We start from the raw sequence: 26,164 nt of genomic DNA, 5'->3' as shown, positions 1-26,164 counted from the left end.
TTCCTAGTCGGATTGTTAACCACTGTGCCACGACGGGAACTCCCTAGTCATTTTTTATTTGCAAAGAAAAGCACTGATGGGAAAAGAATAAAATAAAACAAAAATGACTTTAGATTTACTGGAATGATCAAATTGTTGATGCATTCACTAAATATTTGTTGAGCACCAGCTGCTTACCTTGTTTGGTGCAAGGTTCTGGGGATTTGATGGTGAGCACAGAGCATATCTTGTAGTAGAGCCCTACTTTATGAATGAACACTAGATCCCTTTGTACAACAGTGGATCAGTTCTATTGCTTCCTTATTATCTCCCATAAGAAAACTTCAATTGACCATTCCTGACCCCGGGTTTTTTTTTTTAAAGTACTGCAGAGAATAGCCAGAAACCTTGTAGAAGCCGTTACTGTAACCATCAAGGAGCTCTATGGGAGATTCTTAAAAAAAGAAAAGCAAAGAAAAAACTTAATCGCCAAGTGTTAAAGAAAACTTGATGCAATCAAGTGGAGAGGAATGTGATCTTTTTAGCTTTTCAGCTGCAGCTTTACTGATTTAAATGGAAATTAATAAATCTCAGTGTTCCTCTGGTAGCTAAATGTACTGTAATTAGAAAAATGGCATGGATATTCTTAAAATAGTACTTTCTCTGATACATATGTATCATCGACTTTATGTTTTTGCATTCACCAAAATAGAACATGAAACCAGAAAACTGATAAGCAGACTTGTTTCTTCCTATGGCTAGCATTTTCTTCTGCAAAAGGAAGCAGGCATCTTTTGTCCACTTTCAGTATGTCTCATTCTGAAGAGCAGCAGTCTCCCAAAAGGGCAAACTAGGCAAGAAGTTAAATCTTAACTGAATTTAGATCTCTGTCACAGATCTTCTTGTTTGTCTACTTTTATGTGGAGAGACTTCTGAACCCTGAACGAAAACCTTTTTATTTCTCCTGTGAATGTCCAGTTACCTGATGACAAGAAACAAGCATATAAATAACTGATTTGAAGCAAAGGGAGCTGCCAGGTCTCAAATGAGCCTTGGAACAGAGTAGGGTAACAGGGAGTCTTTAGCTGAGGAGTGGGGTTAAATTGAGCTGTGGGAAACAGGTCTTTTTGTATTTAGGAATCTTTTCTGAAAATCCTGAGACCTAGTTTTGATGGAGAGGTTTGGAAGGGCCCTGAAAGGAGACTAAGGATCGTGGAAAACAAATTACAGTTTTGACTTGCAGAACCTCTCTGTAGAACTGGAGTACATTTATTAAGTGAATTTTGTATCCTGCACTTTGAAATATAAGTAGAATGTTTTATTTCCGCCCCCCCGCCCCCGGGAAGAAGGCTATATGATGGGGTTGAGAGGAGCAAAAAGAAACTGCTTTTAAATTTAGCTGCTCATTGATTCCCCCCCTCCCTGTACGCACCAAGTCTTATTTAAGGAGTTTCAAAAGAAATCTGGGTATACACTTCCTTTTTTTTTTTTCCCTCCTTTTTTTGGTCACCCCGTGGCATATGGCGTTCCTCAGATCTGAGCTGCATGTGTAGCCTATGCCACAGCTGCAGCAACTCTGGATCCTTTAACCCACTGTGCTGGGCCGGAGCGCAAACCTGCGTTCAGGTGCTGCAGACATGTGAGAACTCCTGCGTATCTATCTCTATCAGTCAAGGTTCTCCAGAGAAACAGAGCGAGTGGGTTATATGTAGATATATGTCAGAGGAGATTTATTATAGGAATTGGCTCATGCAGTTCTGCAGGCTGAGAAGTCCCAGGATCTGCTCTCTGCAGGCTGGAGAACTAGGAGGGCCAGTTGTGTAATGCATTCCAAGTCAGACGTGGTGGGGGCCTGGTCCTAGGGCGGGAGACATGTTGTCTCAGCTCACATTCTTCCCCTGCCTTTTTGTTCTGCTGAGGCCCTGAACTATTGGATGATGCTCACCCCTTTTGGTGAGAAGACAGTCTTCTTGACACAGTCTGCTGATGGACATGCTAATCTCTTCTGAGGACGCCCCCACTGATGCATCCAGAAGTTAATGTTCTGCAGTATGTGGAGGTTCTCAGGTCAGGGATGGAACTTGTACCACAGCTTGGCCTGAGCTGCTGCAGTGACAGCGCTGGATCCTTAACCCAGTGCACCACAAGGGAACTCCACAGAAGAAATGTTTACCATCTGGACATCCTCTTAGCCTGGTCAAAGTGACATAGAAAGTTAATCATCAGAAGGAGTTCTCATGTGGCTCAGGAGGTTAAGGATCTGGGTTGTCACTGCAGTGGCTTAGGGTGAGCTGTGGTACAGGTTCGATTTCTGGCCTGGAGACTTCCATGTGCCACAGGTGTGGCCAAAAAGGTAATCATCTCAAGACTGAAAGAAATTGAAAGCAGGGACTACAACACATACTTGTATGTCCATACTCACAGCGGCATTTTCATCATAGCCAAAAGGTCGAAGCAACCCAAGTTCTATCATCAAGAGATACAGATAAACAAAATGTTGAATATAAATCCATTGACATATTATTCAACCTTGGAAAGAGGTAAATTCTGACACATGCTGTGACATGGGTGAATCTTGAGAATGTTCTGATAAATGAAATAAGCCAATCACTAGAGGACAAATACTGTATGATTCCACTTACATGAGGCACCTAGAGTAGCCATATTTGTAGAAACAAAGTGGAATGTTGGTTGCCAGGGGCTGGGGTAGAGGGGGATGAAGAGTTATTGTGTAATGGGTACAGAGTTTCAGTTTTGCAAGATGAAAAAAGTTCTGGAGATGGATGGTGGTGATGGTTGCAAAGAGAAGGGCTGGAAATGATTACCTAATGTCTAGAACAGGCCTCAGCTTGTGAAACTTTAGGGTGAACGGCTCAAAGAGGTGCTAGACTTCTGACCACTATCATTATAGAACAATCCCATTCTACCCCACCTATCTTACTTTCCTAACCTACCCTGCTTTATCCACTAGCTGCTCGGAGAACTTGTTCAAGGGAGCCGTCTTCTCATTGTGGCTTATTATCAGAATTATAATTCTAAACTAAGTGACTACATTTCTGGCTTAGAAAGGACCCAAAATGTCTGTGGCCATGAACAAGCCTGTCCTCCTTGTCTGCTGTAGATTTTCTGGGTAAACTTTTAAGGTTTTTTGGTTTGTTTTCAGTTTTTTTGGCTGTGCCTGTGGCATGGGGGAGTTCCCAGGCCAGGGATCAAACCGGTGCCATAGCAGCAACTTGAGCCCCAGCAGTGACAACACTGGGTTCTTAACCTGCTAAGCCACCAGAGAATTCCATAAACTTGAAGTTTTGAATATTGATCTCCATGGATATCATAGATGTTTTTGCCTTTGTAGCTTAGGCTATAGAACTTCTTAAAGGTCATCCCAGAATTGTTATGTGGATTTAAAACTAATGGACTTTTGTCTTCCACACTTTTTTTTTTTTTTTTTTTTTTTGGCTTTTTGGCTTTTTATGGCCACACCTGCAGCATTTGGAAGTTCCCAGGCTAGGGGTTGAATCGGAACTGCAGCTGCTGGTCTACACCACAGTCACAGCAATGCCAGATCTGAGCTGAGTCTGCAACCTACACCACAGCTCATGTCAGTGCTGAATCCTTAACCCATTGAGTGAGGCCAGGGGTTGAATATTCATGGTTATTGGTCAGGTTCATTACCGCTGAGCCATGATGGGAACTCTTCTTCCACACTTTTTTTTTTTTTTTTTTTTTTGTATTTTTTAGGACTGCACCCACGGCATGTGGAGGTTCCCAGGCTAGAGGTTGAACCAGAGCTGTAGACGCCGGCCTATGCCATGGCCACAACAATGCCAGATCTGACCTGTGTCTGACCTACACTGCACCTCATGGCAATGCCAGATCCTTAGGCCACTGAGTGAGCCCAGGGATTGAACCTGCATCCTCATGGATCCTAGTCATATTCATTTTTGCTGAGCCACCATGGGAACTCCCATCCACACATTTTTTTTTTTTTTTTTTTTTTTTGTCTTTTGTTGTTGTTGTTGTTGCTATTTCTTGGGCTGCTCCTGCGGCATATGGAGGTTCCCAGGCTAGGGGTTGAATCGGAGCTGTAGCCCCCGGCCTATGCCAGAGCCACAGCAACGCGGGATCCGAGCCGCGTCTGCAACCTACACTACAGCTCACGGCAACGCCGGATCGTTAATCCACTGAGCAAGGGCAGGGACCGAACCCGCAACCTCATGGTTCCTAGTCGGATTCGTTAACCACCGCGCCACGACGGGAACTCCGTCCACACATTTTTAATCTTCAAAATTAATGTGCTTCTTGAAGAATTAGAAAATGCAGATTAAAAATAAAAACTACAAAACAAGCCATAATTCCATGAAATAAATTGCAAAAGCTTATGTAGTCTTTTGATCTTCTTTGATGTATATATATGTGTGAATGAATACATGCATATATTTTTGTATTTATAGATTCATACTATATGTATTTAAATATTTACTTTAAGTATCTAAGTTATTCAGGGCTTAAGAATTCTTGCTGGACAATCAAAATGATGAAAGTCATCTACTTTTTATTTAAGTAAACTTTGTTTACTTAAGGTTTATAGTATAACTTTAAGGATATAATGTTTTAAAACTTGTGAGTATACACTCAGTTTGGACCTAACAACAGATTGTCCGAGCAGCTGTATTACAGTGTTCTTGTGTAGACTCGTTAATGAATTGGGACATGTGGTAAATTAGAAATGCACTTATTTAGTGGGTTTATTTGAAATAACAATTTATAAATTATTTTCCAGAGTTCGTGTCATGGCTTAGCGGAAATGAATAAATCTGACTGATATCCATGAGGATGCAGGTTCAGTCGCTCAGTGGGTTAAGGATCCAGTGTGGTATGAGCTGTGGTGTAGATTGCAGATGTGGCTTGGATCTGGCGTGGCTTTGGCTGTGGCACAGGCCAGTGGTACAGCTCCAATTTGACCCCTGGCCTGGGAATGTCCATATGCTATGGGTGTGGCCCTAAAAAGACAAAATTATATATAATATATATATGTTGTTATGTAAATACATATATATAAGTTGTTATGTAAATACATATATATAAATTATTTTCCTTAGATAATGAAAAAATTTCGAAATATTTTCAGATTCGTGTTTTTGAAAAAAACAAAAAGGAATAGTCATTTTTCAGAAAATGAAAGGATAGTATGTCAGCCCCTTAAATGTGTACCACATAACTTTGGCTTAGTTTTGTATCTTTACGAAATTATTGCTGTTGTCAGAAACCTCAACTTCTAAGCTTAGATTTGTACATGTAGTACATGCTTTCCATAATTAAACACAGATGCACTTTTCCCCTTTGTAACTGTACCCTAAACTTTTACCCTCTAGAAATTTCAGCAACAGAGTATTCTTTAGTCATCCCCTGGATGCTGATTGCAGAGTTCCATTCAAGTCCCCAGGGAGGGAGATTTGTAACGTGAATGGCAGTGGACCAGGCGATTGCACTGTTGCTCCATCAGCATGAAATAGTAACCAAGTCTTGTTACCTCAGCATTATGTCCTGTTGAGGAATTTTGTTTGCTTAACTGACCAAGGCCAAGTATCTCTGGTTGAATACTTGCAACACAGTTGAATAATGAGGTTTCATCAAGAAATATTACTTTCTAGCAGCCTTCTCCCTTACCTTCCTACTTAAAATATTCTGTGGACCAGGAAAGCAATTACTGGGAAAATAAAAATCTGAGTCAGGGTTTGAGAAGGGATCTTCAGTTCTAGGCTTTGAACACCTATGATTAAGATGTGATCATGCTCTGAATTCTTAAGGGGCTTACAGTTTACTGGGAGACACAGAAGAATAACAGCTGATTACTATGTAATGTGACGGGAAGAGTTAGTGCAGGTGAATACAAAGTGCTGCAGGTTGGCATTGTTCAAATCGGCAGCCACCGGCCAGCCAGGCGTGGTTATGGACACCTTGAATTGGCTCTTGAGGCTGAGGAGCTGAATTTATTTAACTTTATTTCAGTTACCACGAGTTAGAATTTTAAAACTAATTTTTGATTCATCTTTTGGAAAACTTTTAAGACTGGGATAATTTGTGGTCTGTGAATCTACTTTTCAACTGTACATTTCACTGACAGGCAGACGGGAAATCTGGGATGATAGTAGCACTGTGTCGTAACTGCCCTTACCGGCTACAGGGTAGCAAGGCTGGAGGGGGGACACATGTGAGAACAACAGAAAATGATACTGGAGAGGGGTGGGCACAAATTTGTCATCTATGCCATTTTGGGACAGGGCTCTTCACTGTGATGTCAGTCCACCCAGTAGGCACAGTCTTAACCACCAGCAGCTCTAGGTGGCAGCAGGGCCCAGCTGCTCTTTGGTCAGTCGGCAGCGGTCATTGCAGGTTCGTGGCCCAGGGATGACTTGTCAGTATGTTTGCGTGGTTCCCAGGAAGGGGCATCTGTCAGGCCTCCAGCTTCCCCACAGGGGCAAGTGGGAAGGGGCTGCTCAGGTTGTTGGCCACGGGGGTCAGAACAGGGAGTTGGGGTGGGGGCAGCAACAAGGTGAAAGGTAGGAGCCTAGAGAAGTTCTAGTGTGTGAATGTAAGGCATCAAGCCTCACAGGAATTGCAATGCAAAGAAAACCAGTAAGAAAAAGAATTACCATGAAAATAATATCTATCAAAGCGCTTCATAGCACTGAACTCCCTGAGCTACAAGTTACACTTCTTATTGAAGGACTGCTCTTCTTTTTTTTTAACTTTTTCTTATTAGTTGATCTACAGTGTTCTTTCAATTTCTACTGTATAGCAAAGTGACTCAGTCACACACACACACACACACACACACACACACACACACACACACACACACATACACATTCTTTTTCTCATGTTATCTTCCGTTATGTTCCATCACAAGTGACTGGATATAGTTCTCTGTGCTATACAGCAGGATCTCATTGCTTATCCATTACAGATGCAGTAGTTTGCATCTACTAACCCCAAATTCCCCGTCCATTCCCCTCCCTCCCCCGCCCCCAGGACTGCTTTTCATTTCCTTGTGTTAAGTCAGCTTGTGGGTATGCTTGGAGGTCCCTCACCACTTCTCTCTACTTCCTCCTGCTTTCCTTAAAGATGTAGTTAAACCTGTGCCAGGAGCCTTTTCCCACCTGCCACAGTTTACCCTCTTTTCTCTGTTTAGTGCTGCTTCTCTTTTTAAAATTTTTCTGGAGTATAGTTGATTTACAGTGTTTTGCTAGTTTTAGGTGTACAGCAAAGTGATTAAGTTATACATACACATATACCCATTCTTTTTCAGGTTCTTTTCCCACATAGGTTATTACAGAATGTTGAGTAGAGTTCCTCATGCTATGCAGTAGGCCCTTGTTAGTTATCTGTTTTATATGTAGTAGTGTGTATATGTTAATCCAAAATTTCTAAATTATCCCTCCTCCCCATTTTCCCTTTGGTGACTGTAAGTTCAGTTGTGAAATCTGTGAGTCTGTTTGTAAATAAGTTCTTTTGTATCTTTTTAAAATTAGATTCCACATATAAGTGATATCATATGATATTTTCTTTCTCTGACTGAGTTCTTAGTAGGATCATCTCAAGGTCCAGCTACATTGCTGCAAATGGCATTATTTCATTCTTTTTTATGGCTGAGTAATATTCCATTCTGTATTTGTACCACATCCTCTTTATCCATTCCTCTGTTGATGGACATTTAGGTTGCTTCCATGTCTTGGCTTCTCTTTAGAGGACTTAACCCCTGCGGCTGTAGTCATATTCTGCCTGTCTCTTCCTCTTTGCCAGGCAGGGGACTTGAAGGACAGGCACTGTCTTATGTTCATCTCCTCCTTGGCTCACAGTTAGTTCTTAAATGGTAAGTTAGCTTGAAATCTCAGTGCAGTCCTGATTTAAGATAGAAACACTAGAACTTGTAAGTTTTTGTATTTGGAAATTATCAAACAAAGGGTAATATATTTCTCGCCTACAATTTACCCGTAAGTGAAAAGATTGTCTTTTGGAAAGTTAAAATTTCCAGTTTAGAAAAAAAAAAACCAACAAAAACAAACAAACAAGAATTGGAGGCAGTTTTCAGTTGTAAAACTAAAACAAATTTCAGTCCTATTTTAACTGAATATCCACTTATGGACACTTTTTTCTTTTTTCTTAGCAATTACAGTAAAGCAGAGTTTAAGCTGGTAAATTACCAAAGGCACATACATGTCTTTTTTTCCATATGAAGTAAAATAGAATTTAGAAAGTGATTAAAAATCCATTTTGGAGTCTGATATATTGGTAAATGTTTTTTTTTTTTCCCCCCTGTAAGTCTAAACTAAAGGTATGATTATAGGTTGCAGGAACTTGTGCTGATTATTCAGTAATATAAATAGAATTCAGCATTTATGGTGTGGTGGATAGCATGTGCTAAGGAAGAAACGAGAAGTGTAGCTAATGTGTATTCTGCTGTTCTCTGAAGTTTATTTTAGAAACAATTATTGAACTAATGTCAGAAGTAATGAGGACAAATCTCAGTATTTTTGGAATTAAAAAAGTCAGGATTCAGTACAATCTCAGTTTTAAGTTACCTTTTTTTTATTTATGGTTCCCCAGTTTTTCCTTCCTGTAGATAGTGGGAGACTATTTCAGTCTGTGTATAGATAAAAGTGGAACAGGCCAAGTCTTTTTTTAAATATTAAATTAGGTCGTGTACAGAGGTACTGGTCCCAATTCAGTTGTTAATTAATGACAGACATGACCCATAAAATTAACTTTGTTCTCCTTTTAAGGATTTTTTTGGTATGAAAAATCCACTTATTTTTGTTGACATTTCATGAGCCAAGGTTGTTTGTTGAGGCTTAAAAAATATTTGAGAACTAATTTTTATTTGATTTATATATTGAAAGTGCTTCTTATTGTTTACCCTTTTAAACCTTCTTCCTTTGACTTATCTGTAGAATAAGAAGCAGCTGGTGGTAAGGACTTAAGAATTGTTCTTGGAGTTCCCGTCATGGCTCGGCAGTTAATGAATCTGACTAGCGTCCATGAGGATGTGGGTTCAGCCCTGGCCTTGCTCAGTGGGCTAAGGATCCGGCGTTGCCGTGAGCTGTGGTGTAGGTCACAGACTCGGCTTGGACCCGCATTGCTGTGGCTGTGGTGTAGGCCAGCAGCTACAGCTCTCATTGGATCCCTAGCCTGGGAACTTCCATATGCCACAGATGTGGCCCTAAAAAGACAAAAAGAAGAAAGAGAAAAAGAATTGTTCTTACGTTTTTTATGTTTATTTTTTATTTTTTTGCCTTTTGGGGCTGCACCCATGGCATATGGAGGTTCCTAGGCTAGGGCTCAAACTGGAGCTACAGCTGCCGGCCTACACCACAGCCACAGCAACGCCAGATTAGAGCCTCATCTTCGACCTACACCACAGCTCATGGCAATGCCAGATCCTTAACCCATTTTGCAAAGCCAGGGGTCGAACCCATGTCCTCATAGATGCTAGTGGAATTCATTTCCACTGTGCCACGATGGGAATTCCCTATGTTTTTTTATAATGCAAATGTTTAGACTGGTGGACCAGTTTGCCCTAAGTCCATTCAGGAAGATTGAGTTTTATCAGAATCTTTCAAATAGTAGTGTACATAAAAATCATATAAGGTACTTAAAAAAATAGATTCTTAACTAACCCCATCCCCCGCATTCATTACTCTTTCCACCCTCAGTAGCAGGAATTTTATTTTTTATTTTTATTTTGTCTTTTTGGCTTTTAGGGCCACCACGGCATATGAAGGTTCCCAGGCTAGAGATCTAATCAGAGCTCTAGGGTTTGAATCGAAGCTGCAGCTGCTGGCCTACGCCACAGCCACAGCAATGCGGGATCCGAGCCAAGTCTATGACCTACACCATAGGTCTCGGCAACGCCGGATCCTTAACCCACTGAGCGAGGCCAGGGATCGAACCCACGTCCTCATGGATGCTGGTTGGGTTCATTAACTGAAGAGCCACGACGGGAACTCCAGTAACAGGAATTTTAATAGCATCCCTAGATGAGTTTGCTAGGGATAATTGTTTTTCTTTTTCCTTTTTTGGCCACCCCACGACATATGGAGTTCCCCAGCCAGGAATCAGATCTGAGCTGGCAAACAATGCTGGATCCTTTTAACCCACTGTGCCAGGCGGGGGATCAAACCTGACACTGCCGCTGATCCCATTGAACCACCACAGGAACTCTTATTATAGGTGATTGTGACCATCCCTTAAGAAATACTAGTTTATATAATGTTAATACTATTTCTGTCATTTTTATGAGTCCAGTGGACTAGGCAAGTGCCCCAGATTCTTGTCCTAATCAAACTCTAAATGTAATAATTCTCACTGTAATAAAATTTGGAAATAAAGCATAGAAAAAAGTATAATTCCAATTATCCAGAGACAACTAATTAAAATTTTTAATTTTTTCTTCCAGTTTTATTGAGATATAATTGACATACTGTACTGTATAAGTTTAAGGTGTACTTCATAATGATTTGGTTTCCATACATCTTGAAGTAATTATCACAAGAAATTTAGTGAACATCTTCTCATAGAGAAACAAAATAAATTGAAAAAAATAATTTGTGTGATGAGAACTGTTAGGATTTACTCTCAACATCTTTTGTCTATCATATAGCAGTATTAATGATATTTATCATGGAGTTCCTGTTGTGGAGCAGCAGAAAGGAATCTAGCTAGTATCCATAAGGGCTCAGGTTTGATCCCTGGCCTCACTTAGTGGGTTGGGCATTCAGCATTGCCGTGGGCTGTGGTGTCGGCTGGCAGCTGCGGCTCTTCTGTTCTCTTTCTACACATTTTGGAAATTGAAGGTTTTAAGCCGATCTTAGTTAATTTATTAAGAAACCAAAGTTCTTATTTCTATCAGAAATGTTTGTGACAGCAAATGAACATCTGTCAAAAATTTAGTGGTAAGAATGTAAAATATTAAAAGTTTTACCATTCATCCATTGTCAGTAAACCTCTTGTGTTCTACTTAAAATGACTGTTACATGTCTTGATTTCAGATACAACTCTCACCTCTATTTCTTTTTTTTTTTGTCTACACCTGCAGCATATGGAGTTTCCCAGGTTAGGGGTTGAATCGGAGCTGCAGTTGCTGGCCTACGCCATAGCCACAGCCACACCAGATCCGAGCTGTGTCTGTGACCTACACCACAGCTCATGGCAACATTGGATCCTTAACCTACTGAGCAAGGCCAGGGATCAAACCTGGATCCTAATGGATACTACTTGGGTTTGTTACCGCTGACCCGCTGACCCGCTACGGGAACTCCCCAGCCCACTTTTAGATAGTTCCTGTCTTAACTGGTGACATTGTTGTCCATACTTTTTCCAAACTAGAGGTGGATGTTTTCTGAGTTTCCTCTCTTCATCAGGTCCTTCACTTTCCTTTTACTTGGGTATATGTTTTTGCATTCTTTGGTTTATTCGTTTACACATTTGTCCATTCATTCAGCAGATTTTCTTCAGTACTGGTCTGTGAACCAGCTATATTGCATGCCAAACATTGCATTGAATTTGTAGAACTTGATAACTTTTGGACAAGTAACAAGTTAACGAAGTTAAGTTTTTCCATTTGGTAGCAAGGGTTTATCTATTGAAATTTAATTTTCAGTACCTGAGGAAAGTTTTATAAGTATTCCTCCATTTGGTTTGTAAATTTCTTTCAGAGCTTATTTGTGTTTAACAGTTCTTTTCCTAGTATGAATGAGATTTAAAAAATTCTGTTAAATTTTCCAATTTGTAATTGCTCATGTATCAGAAATTGATTAAATGATCTATTTGGCCAATTTATTCAACTTAGTTGCTTTCGTGAACTTAAGTATTCAGATATTGGTTATGTCAATGACAAATATCAGAGTTGTTTTCCTCCTGGATATTTATGAGTTAACTTGTTTTTCATACCTTAGTACATTTGTTGAGTAAAAATGGTGTTACTTGGCATCCTGAAATTATTCCTGGCTTTAGTAAAAATGCTTCTTATCAGTGTCTTCTAAGTATGATGTTTATTTTGAATAATATATTTTTGGTTATGCCCATGGCATGCAGAAGTTCCAGGCCAGGGATTGAACCTGTGCCATAGCAGTGACCAGAGCCACAGCAGTGACAATGCCGGATCCTTAACCTGCTGAGCCACCAGGAAGTTCCTTAAACAGTAATTTTTAAATGTTACATTAAGGAGGCATCACCTATTCCTCACTTGCTAAGAATTTTATCCTGAATCCATGTTGAATTTTATCAGTAGCTCAGTTGGTGTCTGTGGAGATGATCAGGTTAGTCTGTTAGTACAAAGAATTATAGCAAGAGATTTCCTGAAGGCAGACTTCCTTAACATTTCTCTTTTTTAAAAAATTTATGTAATGCAAGGGTAGGTTTGATTGCTAATGTTCTGTGTATTTTTATCTACATTTATAAGTGAGATTAATTGGTAATTTTCTTTCATTTAATTCTTTGCTTTTGTTTCAGAATTATGCTAGCCTTGTAAACTGCATTAAGGCACTTTGGTTTTTTTAAATTGGAAAAACTGTTTTAATTTGAACTGTTTAAACAACAGTTTATTATTTAGTATTTCTTAAAGCTCTAGTAGAATGTGTCCAGAAAACCATTTGGAAAATGGTCGTTTCCTGGCATCTTTATTTCCCCAAGTCTAGTAAAGTATCAGGAGCAATGAAAGTCTTTAACGCTTGTTGAATAAATATTCTGTAGATAAGGTCCTGGGAAATGATTTACTACATAGAATTGTTTGTTATATTAACAGATTAGTTCATTTTAGTCAGAGAAGCATTGTTATCTTGGCCAATTCACCAGGATATGGAATTAGTGTAGAAGAGAAATGCATGGAGATCTGTCTTTATGGATAGATTTTCTTCATAGAAAGATGCTGGTTGCTGATAGTCTCAATTCCAAGCTAATGTTTGTAGGGAAACAGTGTAATTTGTATTACTGAGTATGATATTTACATAATTACCATGTTTAAAAAGACCAAAGGTAACCAGTTTAAAAATGTATTCATGTTTTGGGTTATTTTTACTGTTTTCTTTTTTAAAGCTTATCCTGTGACTTAGAGTCATGGTATTTATTTTATAGGCAAGAACTATTTTGGAGGTTAAAATACTTTAATTTCAGTAAAACTGATCCAGTGTATCCATTCACATTTCCCTTTTTTAATTCAATGTTTTCAAGCATTCATAAAACCCTGGGTATGTTAGAAATTAATTGAAGATCTGAATAATTCTAGGATTACTGTGGCTAAGCCGTACTTCTCCCCCAGGGCAGTTCTGTCCCCAGGAGACGTTTGGCAGCGTCTGGAGACTCTGCAGTTGTCTCAGTAGGGGGAAGCCATTGTCATCCAGTGGGTAGAGGGCAGAGAGGCCAGCAGACATTCCACACTGCTAGGATAGCCCCCACAACAAAGAACTGTACTCCCAAATGTTAGTGGTGCTGAGGTTGAGAAACCCCCTTTAAAAGGAAAGGTATATATACATACCATTGCACAGCATGAAAAGGCGTCCTCAGATGCATGCTTTTTTCCTTTAGCCACTACAGTTCTAACACCTTTCAGTGTCCTTCCACACAGTGTATGAAGAGCACTCTGCTCTTGACTGACACCTAGTGAGACATTTTAAAAAAAAAGTAAAACTGAAGGTTGAGATAAACGGATGTAAATCATAGCACTACTGCTAATTGTTTCTCCACTCTTAGAAATTTTACAAATAAGTAAACTAGGAAGAGCTTACAGATTTGTTTATGGCTCAGAGAAATTATAACTGAGAAGGAATAGAATGTGGTAAATTCTTAGGCAAAATATCATATCCCCTTTATCTTTTACTTATATCCTTGATTTAATGTTAGAGTTTAGCTTGTAAAATCTTTCTTTTGATTGATAATTTTCTAAATAAATGTCGAATTGCCTATGTAAGACTTTACATTTTAAACATGGCCTTAAATTGTAGAGTCTTAGCGCCATTGGAGACCCAGAGGGTTTAATCAGTTTCTTCACTTACAAAGATTAAGAAATTCAATCGCAGAGCAATAAGGTGATCTAGTCCCATTGCCTACAACTTGTTAGGCCAGATCTTGGACTGGACCCACAGCTCCTGACTTTTAGTCGAGTGTTCTTTTAGGGTGCGGGGGTAGTCATGGCACACTTTGGATTCTATTTGAAGATTTTATTTTTCAAACTATGAATATTAAAACTTAAATTCTTAGTTCCTTAGGAAGAATAGACACACTTGTACATATGTTTTGAAATGAATTAGTACTTGGTGTTTTATAAATCTCACGTCTGATTTAATTTTGTCAGTGTTGTGCCACTTTAAACATGGATGTTTCACATTTTCCACAGGCGACAACACCTCCAAACCAAGGGCGGCCGGATTCTCCTGTCTACGCTAACCTGCAAGAACTGAAAATCTCCCAGTCTGCTCTCCCCCCACTACCTGGAAGCCCAGCAATTCAGATTAATGGTGAATGGGAGACTCATAAAGATAGTTCAGGGCGTTGTTATTACTACAACAGAGGAACGCAGGAGAGGACCTGGAAACCCCCTCGTTCGACTCGGGATACAAACATAAGTAAAGGCGATTTCCAGAGCCCAGGAGATCAAGAGGTAACGGGGTGTGTGTGTGTGTGTGTGTGTGTGTGTGTCAGCCCTTGTGTTCCCCAGCTTTCTTTCTCTCTTTTCATTCCACAAAGACAAAAGAAGTGAATAAGTTTGCTTCTGACCCTTGACGTCTCTAAGATACTAAATGTTCTTCCAAGTTTTATTATATTAATATTATATTAGTGTTTGCTATTCCTTAATCTCTAACTAGTAGACAGAAGCTGACCTAGCGGCATGCTTACTAGTTCAGAGTTAACTGGATTAATGTCAGCTAGTGCCAGTGGCTTCCCTCATGTGCTTCAAGATACTAATTCAATCATTGTTATTGCTCAGGGAGTGACCTTTTTTTGGAAAAAGAAGGAAAGGAAATATATAATTTAGCCAAACAAATAACAGAATTATTTCACTGACTTTTCTTTATGGTTTGGTAGGACTAGCAAGATATTTCTCAGTTTTTGTTAAAGCTATAAGACCATTTATTTATATAAAATGAATAAAATAATGCAGTTTCTTTGCTGCAAATGGACCATCCTCTGAGTCTGACAAGTCACTCTAAAATCATTATTTTCTTGAGAGTTCCTTTGTGGCACAGGGGGTTAAGGATCCAGCATTGTCACTGCAGTGGCTTGGGTCATTGCTGTGGTGTGTGTTCGATACCTGGCCTGGCAATTTCCACATGCTGCAGGAATGCGCACATACACACACACAAATTATTGTCTCTAATAAGTGTCCATACCACCTCCCCACCCCACCCTGGCTTCATCTCCCCACACCTGTCATGGGGCAGTGCAGCAAATTGGCTAGTGCTGTTTTCTGAAATGCTCATCTCGAGGTCTGAAGAACTTCCCTGGGACTGTTCAGAACTGCAGGAGGAGCTTGAGTAGGATTGAGAGATGGAGTTAAAGCCTCCTGTATGGTAGATGAGTTGCCTACGACTGCACAGGACACTCTGCTCTGAGAGGAAGCAGCTGGCTCGTTCGGTAAAAACAGAGCCCCCGGGAGTTCCCATTGTGGCTCAGTGGGTTATGAATCCTACGAGTATCCATGAGGATGCAGGTTTGGTCCCTGGCCTTAGGCAGTGGGTTAAAGATCTGGTGTTGTCGTGAGCTGTGGTGTAGGTCACACATGCAGCTTGGGTCTGGTGTTGTTGTGGCTGTGGTGTAGGCTGGCAGCTGCAGCTCCAATTTGCAATTTGACTCCTCACTTGGGAACTTCCATATGCCATGGTTGCAGCTCTAAGAAGCAAAAAAAAAAAAAAAAAAAAGAAAAAGAAAAAGAAAAACCCCACAGAGCCCCACAGGTAGGAGCTGGAGAAATCAAGTAACATACCCAACATTTAGCAGAATCTAAAAGCCTTTTTTATAGTTAATAACACCTCTTCCTGTTCTATTTTTCAGCTGATTATTTATAGCTTTGGTTTGGTGGTAACTGGTACTTTGAGCATTTAAGGAGATGGAGAATAGTGAGAAATTGTTCATGTGTTACTATAATAAGAAAAGTGTAAAAGAGGTGTTTGAATTGTGTATCTAGAAAGATTGGAAAACAAGTTGCCGTGTGTGTCAGTAATAAAAGTAAAACCTTATAATTTGGAAGAGTTAGGGAAAGGGCTAAATTATAGAATAACTGAAAGGAATTCAAAGGACACATGGGAACTTGAACGTTTCTTAGCTTTCTGTTTCTGTGAATAAGTGAGAGTGATTTGCCCACCAGTCTCAGCTTACACTGCCGCTCTCTGCACGTATTGTATAAAAATAGGTGTTTCTAAAGTGGCATATCTTCAGGAACTTCTCAAGAAAGGTTGCACGTGGGAGGTAAAATGGAGACTGTGCCTGTGAAAATGTCTCTATTCTGCTTGCATATTTAACTGATAGTTTGCCTGAGGATAGAATTCTAGATTGGAAATCTTTTTTTTTTTGTTCTTCTTCTCACAATTGTGAGGCATCTTGAACTTGACATTAATGGCGATCTGGGTCAACTGCAGTCTGGGCCACGTTAGAACCATTAGGTCCCTTTTAGACTGCCCAGCCTTCAGAGAAGTCATTTATTTATTTGAAACTTTTTTTTTTAGGGGGAGGAGTTCCTGTTGTGGCACAGCAGCTAACGAACCCAACCAGTATCCATGAGGAAGCAGGTTCAATCCCTGGCCTCCCTCAGTTAAGGATCTGGCATTGCCTTGAGCTGTGGTGTAGGTCTCAGACACGGCTCAGATCGTGCATTGCTGTGGCTCTGTCGTAGCATGGCAGCTGCCGCTCCTATTTGATCCCTAGCCTGGGAACATCCATATGCTGTGGGTGCGGCCCTAAAATATAAATAGATAAATACAAAAAAATTTATTTGGCTGCACCCAAGGCTTGCATAAGTTCCTGGGCCAGGGATGGAACCTGAGCCACAGCAGTGACAACACCAGATCCTTTTTTTTTTTTTTTGTCTTTTTGTCTTTTGTTGTTGCTATTTCTTGGGCTGCTCCCGCGGCATATGGAGGTTCCCAGGCTAGGGGTTGAATCGGAGCTGTAGCCACCGGCCTACACCAGAGCCACAGCAACGGGGGATCCGAGCCGCGTCTGCAACCTACACCACAGCTCACGGCAACGCCGGATCGTCAACCCACCGAGCAAGGGCAGGGACCGAACCTGCAACCTCATGGTTCCTAGTCGGATTCGTTAACCACTGCGCCACGACGGGAACTCCGAACGCCAGATCCTTTTAATGGCTAGGCCACCAGAAGTCTTAAATTGGACAGGAAGTGCTGCTGGGGTCTCAGTAGCTGCATTTAGTTTCACACAGTACTTAGTCTCCTCTCTTTTTTTCTGTTTGGTACCCATGTTCCTGAGCCTGTTGAGCTGTTGTCTTTCACTGTGCAATCTTGCTGCTCTTGAGAGGAGTTAACTCCCTCTACATCTGCAAGAATAATAAGCAAAGGGTGCTCATCTTGTGGTTAGGAATGAAGAGAGGGATCCTGGAGATTTTGTCTTTATTTTTTTGATCCTGTTCATTTTAGTTCCAGGAGTACCTAATACTGTCAGTTTCTGAGCCATTCAAAGGCTTTGCTCCGAGAACTTGTTGCATTTCATTTTCCCTGCTCAGCCCCCCACCAGTGTAGATTCTGCTTTCTTTGTGGATAATTGGGGGTTTTGTTCATAGACTTCTCAGCTTCCAGAATTTTGTGGCTGTTGTGTCTTGTGTTCTCCCCAGTCTTGGGAGTTCAGGTCTTTTAAAGCTTATATTGCGAGTTCCTGTCGTGGTTCAGTGGTTAATGAACCCGACTAGTATCCATAAGGATGTGGATTCGATCCCTGGCCTCCCTCAGTGGGTTAAGGATCTGGCGTTGCTGTGGGCTGTGGTGTAGGCTGGCAGCTGTAGCTCTGATTCAACCCCTAGCCTGGGAACCTCCATATGCCATGGGTGTGGCCCTAAAAAGACAATAAATGAATAAAATTAAAAAAAAAATAAGGCTTATATTGGTACTTTTAGTTTGGGGGGGTTTGAGAAGGAGCAAAGTGTTCACTTTTTCATGCTAACTCAGAAGCTTATTATTTGAGTGGTTGCCCTAGAACGCTGGTGCTCAATTGGGGACATTAGACCGTGTCTGGGGACATTTTGGGTTGTTTGCACCTCTGGGTGGGCTACTGGCATCTTGTGGACAGAGACTAGAGATGCTGTTGAGCATCCTGTGGTTCACAAGATCACTCTCACCATGAAGAGTAACCTGTCCCTGATTGTCAGCAGTGCTGCTGTTGAGAAACATTGCCTTGGAAGCTTTAATGTACATACTTACTAAGGTCTGTGGTTAGTCAGCATCTCCTTGCTCCTTAAAACCATGCGGAAGCTATACGTGCTGTGGTCCAATTGTTGTATATTCTATTTCTATTTTTAGTTCCTTAATTGTTGTTATACCTGGTGATTCTTTTTTGTTTGTTTGTTTTTGTTTTTGTCTTTTTTCCTTTTCTAGGACCGCTTCCCTTGGCACATGGAGGTTCCCAGGCTAGGGGTCTAATCGGAGCTGTAGACGATGGCCCACGCCAGAGCCGCAGCAACTCGGGATCTGAGCCGCGTCTGTGACCTACACCACAGCTCACAGCAACGCCAGATCCTTAACCCATTGAGCAAGGCCAGGGATCGAACCCGCAACCTCATGGTTCCTCGTCAGATTTGTTAACCACTGCACTGCAACAGGAACTCCCTACCTGGCGATTCTTAAATTTACCCCTCCCTTCCTCCCTCCCTCCCTCCCTTCCTTCCTTCCTCTTTTTAGGGCTGCACCCGTGGCATATGGAGGTTCTGAGGCTAGGGGTCAAATCACAGCTGTAGCTGCTGGCATACACCACAGCAATGCCAGATCAGAGCTGCATCTGCGACCTACACCACAGCTCACAGCAATACTGGATCCTTAACCCACTGATCGAGGCCAGGGATCGAACCTGTGTCCTCATGGATGCTAGTCAGGTTGGTTTCCCCTGAGCCGTGACAGGAACTTCTACCACTTTCTCTTTTCATGTTTACCGCTTTCTTTTTTCACATTTCTTTATGCAAATTAGATTATCTTGGATAACTTTTTACTATCTTAAGTACATACTTTAAAATTTCCTTAGGGAGCATCTCTTAGTGATAGATTCTCAGTTTTTTTTGGGCCTGGAAATTTATTTTTCCTTCTTATTTTTTAGAATATCTTGGAATGTAGCTGATTGTTTTTTGTTTTTCCCTCATTTATTGAAGATTTTATTCTCATGTTTTCTGGCTTACATTGTTGATGTTGAAAAATTCAATTTGTGGGTCTCTCCTTTCTATTTATTTATTTATTTATTTTGTCTTTTTGCCATTTCTTGGGCCACTCCCGCGGCATGTGGAGGTTCCCAGGCTAGGGGTTGAATCGGAGCTACAGCTGCCGGTCCATACCCCAGCCAGAGCAATGCCAGATCCGAGCTGCACCTGAGATCTATACACCACATCTCACAGCAATGCCGGATCCTTAACCCACTGATTGAGGCCAGGGATTTGAACCCACAACCTCATGGTTCCTAGTTGGATTCATTTTTGCTGCGCCACAACAGGAACTCCCTATCGCTCTCTCTCTTTTTTTGGCTTTTTAGGGCTGCACCCATGGCATATGGAGGTTTCCAAGCTAGGGCTCTAATCAGAACTACAGCTGCCGGTCTACGCCACAGCCACAGCACCTTGGGATCTGAGCCATGTCTTTGACCTACACCACAGCTCACAGCAATGCCAGAGCCTTAACCCTCTGAGAAAGGCCAGGGAATTGAACCCACAATTTCGTGGTTCCTAGTCGGATTTGTTCTGCTGTGCCACGATGGGAGCTCCCCACTTACCTTTCTGTTTCTTCCACTTAGTTTTTGTTTTTTTAATTGAATGGATTTTATTATATTTATGGTTGTACAGCCATCGTCACATCCTAATTTTGGAACATTTTCATCCCAAATCCCCAGTCTACCCGTTAGTTTTTGTTCCTGAATATTTCTTAACCTCTTGCTCCTTGATGATTTAAAAAAATTTTTTTATGTAATATGATTTGATATTTGTATATATTGCAAAATGATCATTACACTAAGCTTAGTTCATATCCCTCATCATACGAAGTTACAGGATATTATTTTCTTGGAATGAGAATTTTTAAGATGTAATGAGAGTTTTTAAGATGTACTCTTTTAGTACCTTTCAACTGTATAATACAGAATTGTTAACTATATAACTGTGCCGTGTCTTATATCCCCATGACTTATTTATTTTATAACTAGAGGTTTGTGCCTTTTGACTCTCTTCACCTATTCCCTACATCTCTGGCAACCACCCATCTGTCCTCTGTATCTGTGAGCTGTGAGTTTTTTGTTTTGTTTTGTTTTGTTTTAAGATTCCATGTATAAGTGCTATTATTTGGTATTTGTCCGTCTTCTGTGAGTTATTTCATTTGGCATAACGCCTTCAAGGTCCATCTGTGTTGTCACAAATGACAAAATTTCATTCTTTTTTATGGCTGAATAATATTCTACTGTATAGATTACTTTTATTCTGCCTCTATAAGATTTTTTATTGTACTTCTATATGAGCTTACATTTTAAATGGTCTCCAGTAAAGATAAATATTGATTTTTGAGTTAGGTTTTCCATTTTTAAAGAACATTACTGTTACAAAACATATACAGCTCACTTTATGCAAGGCTTCTGTAAAACTGTGTCAGTTTTTGTGAACATGTTATAATATTAGGATGCTTTATGTCTAAGTTACTTCTACAGCTTTGAGAATCTAAACATTTTAGTGTTTCACACCATATAACAGTGGTAGAACCCAGTCTGATGGAATAGATTTATATATTTATTTATTTGCCATTCTCACGGCATGTGAAAGCTCCCAGGCCAGGGAATCGAACCTGCACCTCAGCAGCAACCTTAGCTTCTGCAGTGACGTTGCAGAACCTTAACCCACTGAGCCACCAGGCAGATTTAATTGCAGAAGCTGTTTTACTTGAAAGTGACCCTGGAAGGGTCATTTGCATTTTAGAGTTAACCTAGTAAATATTTGTTAAAGGAATGAAGTTTAAGTGTGGTGATAGGCACATTATGGTGCCTCTTGTTGGAAAAAGCAGGAATTGTTAAATTTTCTCAGGCTTCTTATATGCTTCTTTTATATGTCTGGAGTTTATCATGTATTTAAAAATAAAGCATATCTAAATTATTTCCATGTTGAATTTCTTAATCTTTCTGTATTGTGTTTGAATTTTATAAATATTTTTTCTTGTTTCAAAGTTTAATTTTGAATAATTTTTAATAAGCATTTGGGTTGAGCGAGTTAGGAAAGCTTGGTGATAATTATAACATGCAGTGTTAAAAAGCTAGTGTCCAAGTTCCCATCCTTGCTCAGTGGTGGCGAACTCTTTGAGTAGTATCCATGAGGATGCAGGTTCTGTCCCTGGCCCTGCTCAGTGTGTTGAGGATCTGGCGAAGCTGTGAGCTGTGGTGTGGGTCAGGGATGTGGCTTGTATCCCGAGTTGCTGTGGATGTGGCTGTGGCCCGCAGCTACAGCTCTGATTTGGCTCCTAGTATGGGAACTTCCACGTTCCATGGGTGTGGCCCTGAAAAGACGTCCCCCCCAGTCCCCGCCAAAAAGCACTATTGTCTTTCTCCCCATCCCCCCCCACAATGCTTTCAAAAAATAGTTCAGGATATATTTGTTGAGCACTTTCTGCCAGACATTTGGCTAGGAACTTGCGATAAATATGTGAGCATTTTTAAGAATCTAAGTCTAATGAAGTGCCCTTATCTCTTACTTTCACATAGACGCACATACACACACCATTGTCATTATTAGCCCTGATTTGAGGTCAAAGCAGCATTAAAGAGAAGGTAGTATTTTATCTCTCAGTCTGAAAACATTGTCTTCAATTCCTTTATAGTGAATTTTTCTGGAGTTGCATTAACGTGAATAAAATAACTCTTATTAATTTCACCTCACTACTTAAGTATACCATTTAAAAGCCTAAAGAATTTGTTTTGAAAATTCAATATTTAAATATATTCAAGATATCTTAGTACATAGAGCCAAATAAAGTCAATTGTTTAGATTTTCAGCTGCTGCGTGTGTATATATATATTCAAAGAAGAAAAATCCTTATGTTTCTGACTATTTATAGCTGCTTTCATCAGAAGAAAACTACCAGAGCATTTGTTACAGCCAGTCAGATAGTCAGTGTGGTTCTCCTCCAAGGGGTTGGTCAGAAGAGCTGGATGAACGTGGGCATACCTTATATACCAGTGACTATACTAATGAAAAGGTACCTTCTTTATTTCTCATCTAGTTTTCTTGGCAGAGTCTTCTCAAAATAGTTGTGTACAGAAGTTTCCATAGTAATTTAAAAACTCATGAAAATATTTTCTTGTAATTCTGTAAGCCTTTCAACTGACAGTATGAAAAGTCAGTGTAATTACTGATTCATGGTTTTAAACTGCTTATAGCAACAGTAATTTTTGTGGTGTCAACCAATTTGACAGACCTTTTTCAGAGTAGACCCCAGTGCGTGTCATTCTGGTTAGACATTTTCAGCTAAGCAAATTGCGTTGTGTTTTTCTCATGGAGTAGTTTTTTGGGAATGGCTTTCTCAACATGCCACTATGATACACCATGTCACTTTGTAGACTTTTTTTTTTCTGTAATCAAGTTATGTGAAACAAAAACCATGAATCTAGTATTTTATGATGAATTAGTAAGTTTGGGAATGCACATTGAAATTTATGTGTTTATTATCAGAGAAGGTAAGTGGTAGATTGTGCTAGTTTAAAGAGTTAGACCCTTGGTAATAAATGGAGGTAGGTTTTTACCCCTCGTCCCTGCTCTCTAGTTATATTTAGTGTTTGACACTAGAACATAAGGAAACAACAGTTTTCATTTATTTCACAATCAAGATCATATGTTTTCATCTTAGTCTTCTCCCCTTCATATTCCTTGTACTATATGAAGTTTTGTTGCTGGTGTTTTTTGAGTTGTGTTGAGTAAGATGTGTTGGCTGCAGGAGGTAATTCCTAAGGGTTTGCATGAAGTTTGGTTTAAAGTGTTTAGTAGTTGTATCCTTAAAGATCGAAAAAAAATTCCCTTTTGTGAATTTCTCAACCCTGTTTTCAGGGCAGGTGTGGCCCTTTGTCCAGTGCATATATATACCTGTGTATCTTAATGTTATGTGTTTCTTGTTATGTTGTTTTACGTGGTCCTTGAATCACTATCTTGGCATTGGAGGAAAAAGAGAGAAAGTAAATTTACATTTAATACTTAGGTTACTTAATTTTTACCAAACTTAAAATGCAAATCTAATTAGCAAGTTTGGGAATGCATGTTTGCATTAAGTATAAGTTTGTTATATTCCTTTTGCAGTGTTCTTGAGCAAATATACATTAAAATTCATAAGAATATCATCTAATATCTCTGGTTGTATAAGCTCAATTTTATTTAAATTTGAAAAATAACAACTGTTTTGTTTCTATAGTGGCTCAAGCATGTTGACGATCAAGGTAGACAATATTACTACAGTGCAGATGGATCTCGGTCAGAATGGGAATTGCCAAAGGTAATAAACCTTGACACTGAATTTCTGTTTAAAAATAGTAGATGAAATAATATCTGGAAATGGTTTTCGCTGACTTAATTTAAAATTTTTATTCAACTTTTAAAAAGCAGGAAGACTAGTTTTTTCAGAATCATTGAGAATGCTTTGCTAATTTTTTTAAAGAGGTGCATTATCTTACTGCTATGTAATACCAGTAATCCCTATTTAAAAATTCTTTTGGTTTCACTTGAGGTCAGCTTTTCGTTATTCTTGGATAAAAGATCATCTTCAGTGACATTAATGCCCAGAGTTATCTTGAAGATATTGAAATTTTACATGAAGATGTTTTAAAAATTTTTTTAAAGAAAGAAAAGCAACTCAATATTCAAGTTTATTCTTGTATGTAGATGTATTTTGTGATTGAATCCATCATTAGCAGCTTGTGGCGATGAAATATTCTAGGGTCTCGCTGGATCTCTCTTTAGATAAAGTCAGCCCTGGTGCACTTATCTAAGGCAGTAGGTTTCAAAGTGGTCATATACTATCACTATTAGTATGAAGATAATTTAAAATGAGGTCTAAGCAAACAAATTTTAATCGGTACATTATTTTAATGTTTTAGAATACAACTGTGAGTAGCATAGAGTGATCATTTTTCAGATAGACTTTAGTTTTTACAGAAAAATTTCTTTTTCCCCAAAGTAAGTCAATTTAAAGAAAAATGTTTTTAGTATAAAGAAACATGAATATAGAAAAAATTGAAATATAAAGTGCAGTGGATAATGTAAATAAACTATAGATGGAGGGACAAGAAGATGAATACTAAAGCATAGTTAAGAGAAGTAGAAGAGGAGTAGAATTCTTATATTCTTAGGAGATCCCATCATGGCTCAACAGAAATGAACCTAACTAGCATCCATGAGGATGTAGGTTCGATCCCTGGCCTTGCTCAGTGGGTTAAGGATCTGGCGTTGCCGTGAGCTGTGGTGTAGGTTGCAGACACAGCTCGGATCCTGTGATGCTGTGGCTGTGGAGTAGGCTGGCAGCTGTAGTTCTAGTTCGACTCCTAGCCTGGGGACCTCCATATGCCACAGGTACGGCCCTAAAAAGCAAAAAAAAAAAAAAAAAAAAAAAAAAGAAAGAATTCTTATATTCACATATCAGAAATATTAGAAGAAGAGAATGGAAGAAATGGTAGAGAAAATATTCGAAAATGTAATTTCTGGAAATTTTCTAAAGCTGAAGGAAGGCGTAAGTCTTTAACTGGAAAATAATACCTTCAGTCCTGATCAGAATAGAGAAAAATAAATCTACATGTTGACAAAATTTTATGGATCTGCATAACTTCAATAGTGGGAGACAGTCTTAAAAGCTATCAAAAGATTAAAAAACCGAGATTGCATACAGTGGCAGATTGTATCATTGGATCTGTTCTGTCCTTTACCCACTCCTTTATCAGTGCCCTTTGCTGTGTGCCTCCTACCTTTGTAGTGGCCTCCTGCCGTGGGTGGCTGTGCGTTGTTCTGCTTCTACCATGACTGAATCCAGTTTAGTCATGTGACCATATGACTTCCACTGATGGGACCTGAGCAATGTGTCACAAACATAGTATTGAATCGGGCTTGTGGATCAGGGCTTGCTCTTTCACCTCTGCACTTCCATGAGAGGAACAGGCCAGGCTAACCTCCTGGTCCCAGGTGGAGTACATACATTTTAAGAAAATGAACAGAGCCTCAGAGATCTGTGGGAAAACACAGATGGTCTAACAGTCGTCTCATCAGAGTTACAGAAGAAGTGGAAAAAGAGTGTGAGGTTGAAAAATATTTGCAGAAACAATGTTTATAAACACCCCAAATTTGGCAAAAACCAAACCAACAGATTCAAGAAGCAGATTAAGCACTAAACAGGATGGACCAAAAGAAATCCACATCCAGACACCCTGTAATTAAATTTCTGAAAACTAAAGACTTCCCTTTCCCCCCCTCCCCCCAAAATCTTGAGAGCAGCTCAGTGAAACAAAGCAGTATCTGTAGGGTCACAGGGATTTGAATGGCAGCAGATGTCTTAACAGAAACTATGAAGCCAGAGGAAGTGGTTTAACATTTTACAAATACTGAAAGAGAAAACTGTCAACACATAATTTGTACATCCAGCAAAAATATCCTCAGGAATGAAAGTAAAATGAAATATTTTCAGATGAAAGTAATAAACTAAGAGATTTATTACCAGCAGTCCTGTTCTCAAAGAATTACTATAGGAAGCCCTTAAAACAGAAGAGAAATAATAAATGAAGAAAACTTGGAACATTAAGAATGAAGAAAGGACAATGGGAAGGGTGAATATCTGAGAAGACTTTTGTTTTTAGTTTTAAAAATTGTGCTTGACTTTGAAAAAAAAAATTTCTGAAGAAGTACTCATTGTAGGCAGAAATGATATTTCAGGCAACTACAGAGTAATGTGATAGGAAATGTTGGTAAAGTCTCCACATTTCAGTT

At 39.6% G+C, this 26,164-nt stretch overlaps 1 protein-coding gene across 21 annotated transcripts in view; it reads left to right on the top strand.

Moving 5' to 3' along the window:
• Positions 1–26,164, top strand: part of ARHGAP12 (Rho GTPase activating protein 12) — a 118,612-nt gene that overhangs the window by 43,630 nt on the left and 48,818 nt on the right. For 11 of the 21 annotated variants that reach the window (XR_014817834.1, XM_005668096.4, XM_021064798.2 and 8 more), the window contains exons 4-6: positions 14,369–14,632; positions 22,266–22,406; positions 23,610–23,690. Coding sequence is in view for 20 of the 21 variants with exons in the window: in XM_005668096.4 (XP_005668153.1) it covers positions 14,369–14,632; positions 22,266–22,406; positions 23,610–23,690 (486 nt within the window). In the remaining variant the exon portion in view is untranslated. The remainder of the gene's footprint in view (positions 1–14,368; positions 14,633–22,265; positions 22,407–23,609; positions 23,691–26,164) is intronic. The other 10 variants (XM_021064804.2, XM_084980089.1, XM_021064803.2 and 7 more) reach the window with 1 other exon arrangement.

Source organism: Sus scrofa, chromosome 10 (genome assembly GCF_054392235.1).
Source record: "Sus scrofa isolate SSC_HxYL_T2T_F1_AM1 chromosome 10, Sscrofa_HxYL_maternal_Yorkshire_Landrace_v2.0, whole genome shotgun sequence".
Classification (NCBI taxonomy): Eukaryota; Metazoa; Chordata; class Mammalia; order Artiodactyla; family Suidae; genus Sus; species Sus scrofa.
This window is presented reverse-complemented; position numbering and strand designations above follow the sequence as displayed.